Source organism: Centruroides sculpturatus, unplaced genomic scaffold (assembly GCF_000671375.1).
Source record: "Centruroides sculpturatus isolate CEXI.00-Female unplaced genomic scaffold, Cexi_2.0 scaffold1110, whole genome shotgun sequence".
In the NCBI taxonomy this organism is placed as follows: Eukaryota; Metazoa; Arthropoda; class Arachnida; order Scorpiones; family Buthidae; genus Centruroides; species Centruroides sculpturatus.
Window position 1 is genome coordinate 38,271 of NW_019385394.1, and position 9,437 is coordinate 47,707.

The following is a 9,437-nucleotide window of genomic DNA, read 5'->3' on the forward strand; positions in this document are numbered from 1 at the left end:
CCATATGCAGATTTGAATTCTAGTTATTCTATNTACAAAGTTTAACAGAAAACAATTTTTATTTTATTCCATATACCTGGACACATACATAATTTTGCATTTCGGACATATTTGTCCCTCCTCAGCAGGTATTTCTGTATATTAATTTTCCGGTTTTCCATTATAGCTCAACTGGATATTCAAATTTTACCAACAAAAACAGAATTACTATGATTTTAGACATTTGTTCTTGTTCCATTTGACCGTTTTTTGATCGTTTCTTACTAAAATTTACATTTTAGCAAGAAAAAAAGACACTGAGGCATTTTAATTATTAAAATCATTATTTTCTTTTTTTGTCGATTGAGAATATGCTGTTCACTAAATTTTACTTATATGTGCCCTAAATAGTAATGGTGACATGGCAATTGTCGGTATAGAGACAGAGATCAGTTAAATTGGAAACCCGAAGATCGCACCCATTCTTTTATCTCTATTATTTATTAAAAAGTTTGTAGTTATAATTTGTACTAGATTTTCGGAAAGTGAACATCTTAATAATTTAAATATAATTAATTTATTTTAATTTACAGATGTTGGTGATGATGATCTCGAAGATAGTTCTACAATTATCTCTTTTAGTTATTGTTTTATTAAGTACGATCGTATGTCAGAGAAATACGCATTCAAAACTCACCCGTCGTGTACGTCGCTTTCTTTTTCCATCCAACAGTTTACTGTCTATAAAAACTGATCTAAAAATGCCGATATCACTTCCTGGTAGAATGACTGGATCGATAGATATGTCTCTTCCAATTTCTATTCCTTTATCGCGGTTTCTTACCGAAGGAACAGGAAGAGACGACAATAGGATGGAATTATTTTTTTTCCTGGAAAACTTAATTCAACGATTTGGAATAGACGGAAAATCGTGTCTCTTAAAATCAATTTGTGAAATAGCTGAAATCCCGATGGATGAAGAAGGAGTAATAGGAACCTTTATCAACGGATTATTCAAGTAAGAAAAACATTTTTCAATTTAGATGGAAATGTCATTACCTATATGAGTATAATAATTATTGTTAATCATTCTTCTCACTTTCAAAAAAATTTGTCTGAATAAAATTATTAGTCTGAAAATTAGGTTTTAATTAAATTTCATTTGAAATAAACAATAAAAGCTGTTTTGAAATAACTATGAGGATTAGGGAAGATCCTTGTACCTAGGGACACCTTGTACTTCGGGACAAACTCGTCATTTGAAAAATAATACATTGAGAAGTAGCAAGTAGGATATCTAGTAGCTATTTCATTACAACATTCAGAATGCATGACGTAAAGTCGGCCATTTTGACTCGTTTCGCCGCTCTGACACGTCGTGTGATTTTTATAGGTGTTCGTTTTTTTGCAATCCAGTTGGATCTTGGTTTTAGTCGAAATATTTTATTAAAATTATTTATTAAAATAAGTGGTTACGAATGTAGTTATCAACTAACTGTTCCTTAATTAAATTACTCACCTCTTTAATTAAGGTACAGTTAGTTGATAACCGCATTCGTAACCACTTATTTTAATAAATAAGATTGGATTTCTGTAATTCAAAAATTATAACCATTCTTTGTTATAAACAAGAGAAAATTGTACCTTGGGACAGTGAACTTTTTGTACCTTGGGACTTTTCACCTTATAATATTCTTTATTTTTAGAAGTCTCCGCACCGCTAGGCATCACCGAGGTGAACTACTGTACATAAATTAGTAACATTATTCACATTAGTTGTAATTTATACATAGTTTTATGCGTAGAATAATTCCAAGTTACAAATAAATTTTGTATTTACATAGATTATTGACCAACAATTCTTTTGATTAATCATTAAAACCACACATATAGTGAACAGTTAACAAAATTGCAATTGAAGAATTATCTAACTTACAAATATGCCGGGTACAGTAGCCAATTGAAAACTTGCCACCTACACGAAGACATACTTCATGTTTACAACTGGTAAAGATGAACAGTGTTGTCTGGAGGACAGCTGTTTGTAATACACTTTACCTTACCATAGTCCTTTTGAAATACGTATTGACAAGTTCTTTAAATACTTGAGACAGTTTTTTATCATTTATTAGAACATACAAGTTGCAAGGCCAGGAAATGTCCGTAGGCAGGGAAACGATGATGTTCTGGCGCATGCCATCTAACATGGGACACTGTAGTAAGTAGTGTTTGACACCGTCTGGAATGCCGCAAATTTCACAGTTTTCTTCTGATGACTTGTTGAACCTGTGGAGATAGCTCTGGAATCCACCGTGCCCCGTATAGAATTGGGTAATATTATGTCCAATGTCATGACTGATGAAAGTTGAAACTATGGGAAAAAAGTCCCTCGTTATGCTACTATTATGAACATCCCATTTGTGCTGCCAAATGGTCAGTGCATTTTCTTTGCGTATATAGCTGTGAGGTATTGCTGTGTAACTTGGATTGCAGTTAGCAATTGAAGCACAGCGAGCCAGCTCGTCTGGTGGTTCATTCCCGCAAACACCGGTATGATCTCTTATCCAGATGATTGCAAAACTGTTATAGTTTTTAGATATATCTTGCAAGATTTAGTTAACGATGGGGTGACGCCAATTGTAGTTACAGATCGATTGTACTGACGAACTAATATTAATCTCTTCACTGTCCGTGAAGAGATTAATATTAACTTCTTTGTAGTTGTCCTTACACCACCTTATAGCAGAGAGAATAGCCCAAAGTTCCGCCTGATATACAGAACAGAAGTTGCCTAGCTTGTCCGAGGAGTTATGGACTTCATTATTATCATGATAGACAACGACGGCACATCTTACCTCTTCTTCCTGCTTCGAGCCATCCGTGAAAATAGTAAGAGTTTGGTCTGGTCAAGGGTTGATTGCAATAAAGGGTCAGTCTTGTGGTGTCAGGCCATGTTAGTGAAGATTTTGTTCAATGATTTCAAAATCCTCGTTATTAATATTTATATCAATGTCTTGTCTCATTCTCCATCTTTGTGAAGCTAATTCAATATCCTGCACAATTGGCAATTTTCCCGCGATAACCTGCATGGCTGCTGTTGAAGGGGTAGAGTATGCTTTGCATATTATAAGTAGTGCTCTTCGTTGGGTGCTTTGCAGTTTTCTGTCTATGTGGACCTGACCAAGGCCCTCGGCCCAAACTGGGGCCGCATAGGAATTCATAGGCAAAAATACAGAATCATAAATCACGCTCATGATTTGGGGACTCAGACCCCATTTCGTCTTTGCCACTTTTGACTTCGCGTTGAAGAGCAGGTTAGTTTTATTGTAGATATTCTTCACATGGGGGTGTGAAGAACTTAGCTTGTGGTGTAGAGTAATACCTAAGTATTTCAGAGTTTGTACCACTCTAACGCTGGCACATCCAATTTTTATTGTTGGGACTCTTCTGTACAAGTATGGTGCTATGGGCCTAGTAAAACTAATCTCTTTGGTCTTATTCGGGTTGAATTCTAACTTATTCCTATTACCCCATTGCAGGATTTTCTCACGCACATCATTGGCCTTCTTTTCCAGTTCAGCCCGGGAGAAAGCCGTCACCAACACCATGGCGTCATTCGCGTAGGCCACTGTCCAGTCACTTCCGATTTTTTCACTTAGAAAGCCATTGAATAGTAGATTCCAAAGAAACGGTCCCAGTACGGAGCCCCGAGGGCACCCGAAAGTTATTTGCCGTGTATAAGACTTTGAGCCCACTTATAATGTAGCAGAACGTCCTTGCAGGTAGTATCTTATGATATTAAAGATGTAGGCTGGGCGCTGGCTTTGCCTGAGTCTCAATAGCACCATTGTTCACCAGACCGTGTTGAACGCACCTGCTATATCAAGGCTAAGACCCAGTATATATGGATAATTAGTTTGCAGCTCCTTGATTTTGTTTGTCACAGAGAGAATGGCGTCAGAAGTGCAGGCACCAGACCGAAAGCCAAACTGTTGATTGTGTAAATAATCGTTTTTCTCTAAGTATTAGATCATGCTATTCGTAATTAATCTTTCCAAAACTTTGTCCAATATAGGTAGCAAAGAAATGTTCCTGTAGTCTCAGGGTGATTTAATTGGTGTGTTTTTAGTCTTTGGGATCAGAACAATTCTAGCCTTTTGCCATTCAGAAGGAAATAAATTGTACCTGAGACAGTAGTTGTATAAAATTAAAAGAATATTCGAGCGATGTTCCCAAATCTTCCGAACAATGTCCGCAGTTATTCCATCAATCCCCGGAGCCTTACGATAGGCAAGTCTTTTAACATCCTCATCAATCTCCAAGGCAGTGAAGGGATGCGGGCAAGGACATTACAGGAGAGCGTTAGTCTGTTCCCAAATAGAGTGTTGGGTTGAGTCATCTTCTAAGGGATCGTCTTCTGGACATGTAGATGTAAAGGTGTTTAGTAGAAGGTTGATTGTGTCCTCCATGTTTGTTACTTCGCCGTCATTAGGACTAAGGCTCGTGAGGCAGGAGGGAGTCTTTAACTTGGTCATACAACTCTTATATACAAGTCCCCATGGATTTGTATATGCAGAAGAACAGTATTCTTTCCAAGAATTAATTTTTGCTTGTATAATAGCTTCTTTGTAACTTGCCTGATAGTTTAAATATCGTTGCTTTAAAGCAGTGATTCTCAAACTTTTTCGATCCACCGCCCCCTTTGTTCCATAAAGTTATACCCAACGCCCCCTAACCCATTTTCTCTTGTGTGAGAAAAGGATTGGAAATATTCTTAGGAAAACTTTTCTATGAATCTCACACTTTTTGCCCTTACTGTACATTGTTCTCATCATCTGGAAACCATTAAACGCAATGTTTCCTCTTATCAGCCCCAATTTTGCCTTTGGTCACCGTTCAATACCCTGCCTCTATCATAGATCTATTCATCGCGCCAGAAGGGGGCGTTATTGCTTACTTTGAGAAACGCTGAGCTAAAATAAAAGTCAATGTGTTAGAAATATTCAAGTTGTGACCTTCAATAAAAAATAAAAAATATATAAAATGTCAACATTTTATATATATTCCGTCGAATTTTTATATATAGAATTTGTCTGCCGTCGCCCCTCTATATTTCCTTAACGCCCCCCAATTCTCTTTGAGCCTTCTACTGCCCCCCTGAAAGCCTCCAGCGCCCACAAGGGGGCATTATCACCCACTTTGAGAAAAGCTGCTTTAAAGCATCCCTTTCTTCATTTCTGCAACGTTGAAAAGCATTCGTGTTCTGTTTATTTATTTTCCGCATATTTGTTAAATTATCATTCCACCATGGTACCCCTTGTTTATTAGGCCTATTAATCGGAAAGGACTCATCGCAAACCTGAGAGATCATGTGGATCTGTGTGTCAATATAATTCACAGCCGAAATCCTACTATTAATCGAGGGATAGAGATCAATTCGATCATCTAAGCAACTGAAGAAGTTGTCTCAGTTGGCATTAATGGTTCTGTAGATCTTATTATTATTTTTGAGCTGTTATCGGCTATACTGCCAATCTGAAAGTCTATGTACTTGTGGTCAGAAAGACTATTTTCGCTACAGACACTCCAATGATGGATTTTGTTAAGGATGTCAAGTGATACGCATGTTAGATCAATCCAAGTCCTTCCGTTCGGGCCTTCAAAGGTAGGAGGAGAGTTACGGTCATTAACGACAACTAGCCCATTTTCAGCCAAAAATTCTTCTACAGCTACTCCTCTTGGATCCAGATTTTCATCCCAAGTAGGTGACTGGGCATTAAAGTCCCCGGCAATCACAAATGAGCTATCCTTAAAATGATTCTTAATTTCCTGTATTATTTGCAGTTCATTATTAATATCTCCCTTACCTGGAGCATAAACGTACCTTGGGACTGTCCCAAGGTACTGTGCATGGCATTGCTTTTCTCAACTATTTATTTAATAGTATTTTGTTTACTTTTGTTGTTATGTTTCCGTTGGCTGCGAAGAAGTGAATAAAGAATGAAGTAAATAAAAATGCTAAATCTGTTAAAAAGCGAGTTTATAAGAAGAAAAAAGTTGAAGTTAGTAGCTCTGAAGATGAAACTTCTGTGATCTTCGTGTGACGATTCGTGTGATGAAGTTCAAGAAGAAAATAATTGTGTGGGCTTCGGTGAAAATTATTTTACTACTTCGAGCATAGAAGACTGGAATCAATGTGTTACCTGTCGATTCTGGGTGCACGAAGATTGCACCTTTTTTGAAAATTACTGTCAGAAATGCGGTATTAATTCTAAAAAAATTAGTAAGTAGTAATGTTTGTGACCTATATTTGTAATGACTATTGTTTTTGTTAATACAAAAATGAGATTATCTTTGGTTTTCAATCATTTAAATGCCTTCTACATAACATTTAAGCTATATACTTACCTGCATTTCCAGCATATGAAACATTTTTGTTAACTGATAGAGCTAATATTGTTATAAAGGAAAAGACTTGGATAAACTATTTTCATCTGGGAGAATCCAACAGACGACGACACAAGCACTTATGTAACACGGTATCCACAAGATATCCAATGGGCCAGACGAAAACACAAACACTTCAACATACAGGATGACTACACCGTATAGAAGATGGCTGTGTTGATGTCTTCTTGCTGCCTCCCAAGTGAGAAAGCCAAGATGTATGGCACGAAAATGTCAAACTTTAATAAGAAATTTTGGGAAAAAATTTTAGGTTTAGCGGTTCCAAGCCCAACACCACCACTAAGCCTAGAATAAGCCTAAATCTCTATACTCCATCACTGTGAACTGACAGCTAGGCCTAAATTTAGGCTTAACACACTAAATTAGCTTAATTAAAACACATTCAGGAGCTAGGAAAAGCACAACTTACCTCTTGGAGAGCAGAACTCCATATCCACAACTTTAGCAGTAAAGCTCGATCTTTCTTCTGTAAAAACACGATAAAAATTGACATCGACTATTGGTAATTTAAAAGGTAATTTGCATAGCATGCGCCATTTTTCACCTAGTGGTAAAAATTTGAACTAAATACTTTTTTGCATTTTTCCCTTTCCCCATGGTCCATATTACGTATATTCCAAGTGTCATCAAAATACGTCAAGGAGAGTGGTCGCTATACAGGTCTGAGTAGGGCAACTTTAATTATATCCACCCTGTACAGTATATTTGAAACAAACTTATAATATAGAAAACAGACACACTTTATTTATTAATTACAGTAGAACCTCAATTATTCGGATTTTCGATTATCCGGATTGTTCAAAATAAACAAAAATTTTACGAATTTGCTGATTTGCACTTGGCGAATTACGACACTGTTTATGTACGTGATGGAATGCGCAACTTTTTTGTTTCAACAACGTTTCACCCGGCACAGTTGGTCGTAAACTCTTAAATATATTTTACGTAGTAATAAAAATATAACTTGACACGTATTTATAAATAATTTATATTCAAATTACATCATTTCTATGACCAAGGGCGGCGTAAGGCATGGACGATGTGGGCCACCGCCTATTCCTCGCGGTCCGAAGGGCCTCCCGCCTCGAAGGTTTATGCATTACTTAAAAGACGCGAACGCGACGAAAAAATTTTACTCGTCATAAAACGATAAATAGTTTGTCAAATTTTTATTCATAAAAATGCAGTTTCAACTGCTTTTTATTTTATAAAATCCGTCTTCTTGCGCCACCAGAGGGCCTTTTAAACAATAGGTAGTCTGTTAGCGTTGGTCAGTAGTAGTCCAAATTCAATACGAACGTTTGTTTCTTGAAAATTTGATCACGATTTAAATACAGTATTTACTTTTAATATTACCGATATGTCATCGAAAAGAAAACGTGTTGTATTATCATTAAAAGACAAATTAAAGTATTTGTTTCGATTATCCGGATTTTTTCTTATCCGGACTACCTTCATCCCCAATTAGTCCGGATAATCGAGGTTCTACTGTATTTAATATTATGAAAGCTTTAAAATATTAAATATATTATATTATTTTATATATAAAAGCTTCGCTGATTGACTTTTCCAATGTCAATTACAACGAATGAAGGAAGCACGATAACCTGAAATAAAGCATATTCTGAATTACATAAATTATTATATAAATTTAAAACATACAAGTTTCCGAAATCCAATATGAGGAAAAAAAATTAAAAATGTTAAATAGATAACCCAGTCTACTCGGTTATCTACTGTATCTGCTCCTGACCTAAAAGCACGTGTTAACATGATTTATAGTTTTTGAGCCTAATGATTCGTTATTTGCTGTCTGTTAGCTTCAAAATAAGTTTAGTTCAGATTATCGTTTCGTATTACCTTTATCTTTTTTTGAGTTGTATTGCAATCTTACGATACATTGCACAAATATCCTTTTTATTTAAACTTTCTGTTGTCAACCTTGCAGAAAAAATGTTTGGCGTTTGAAAAAAGTGCCAAAATAAAATTTAAATAAATAAGAAATTTGTGCAAGTGCAAGTTTACAACAGGCTACACGCCTGTTTTAAAAAAATTCAATAATATTGGACATCATAAAATAATACGAGAAAACGGCGTGGATCCACCATGATTAATACAGTGAAAACTGCTTAGGCGACCACCTGCATTCGACGGGCACCTGTCAAAACGGGCAAAAATTTCTGGCACGGAATACTTTACCCATAGAGTCTTCGTATAAGTTACCTGTATTAAACGACCACCTGTGTAACGCGACCGCGGGCATCGATTTTTGGTCCGAAACAACATATAACACCTGTAATAAGCGACCACTTTCGGGAATGTATCTGGTCTAAACTATTGTAAGAACCCATCTTAATAACGTTTCCCCCTCCTAATATAATAAATTAGTCTAAACCAGGGGTGGCCAACCTTTTTAGCAGGCGGGCCAAATTTCAGAAATAATATTTCCTGCCAGGCCACGCACCTAATTTTTTTTTTTAAATTAAAGTAAACAAGCAAGCGTGCTACAGCTTCAACCGCATCGTTGCTTTCCAGTAGGTGAGATCGTGGTCAAACACTTGCCTGGTTTAATGTAAAAAAAAACACAAAAAATAGGTATATTTATTTTTTTGAAGAAAATAAAACATAACCGAGAATCATTTATTTAATAACCAAGAAACATATTTATTAGACAATTTAAAAATATTTAAAAGTGAGACATCTGACTTTGTTTTACAGAACTAACAAGTAAGTGCATCAAAATTGATCTGGACTGATGTAGTCGCTACACGCAAACAGTTTTCCAAATGAACATCAGTAATTCGTGTTCTCACTTGTGATTTGATGTACTTCATACGACTAAAAAGTTGTTCACACGCATAAGTGTTTCCAAATAGCGAAACCATTGACAGAGCATGTTTGTAAAACGCAAGATATTTATCCTTGTCCAAATACGTTTCATAGAACTCTTCCAAACCTTCTTAACTCTTCTAATGTTCATTTGGTGATAT

General features: G+C 36.0%; 1 protein-coding gene across 1 annotated transcript in view; it reads left to right on the top strand.

Annotated features, from left to right (window-relative positions):
• The first annotated feature begins 576 nt into the window (after positions 1 to 576).
• Positions 577 to 9,437, top strand: part of LOC111638487 — a 14,921-nt gene continuing 6,060 nt past the window's right edge. The window contains exon 1 of the mRNA XM_023384218.1: positions 577 to 997. Within this exon, the coding sequence (XP_023239986.1) occupies positions 582 to 997 (416 nt within the window). The 5' untranslated portion in view covers positions 577 to 581. The remainder of the gene's footprint in view (positions 998 to 9,437) is intronic.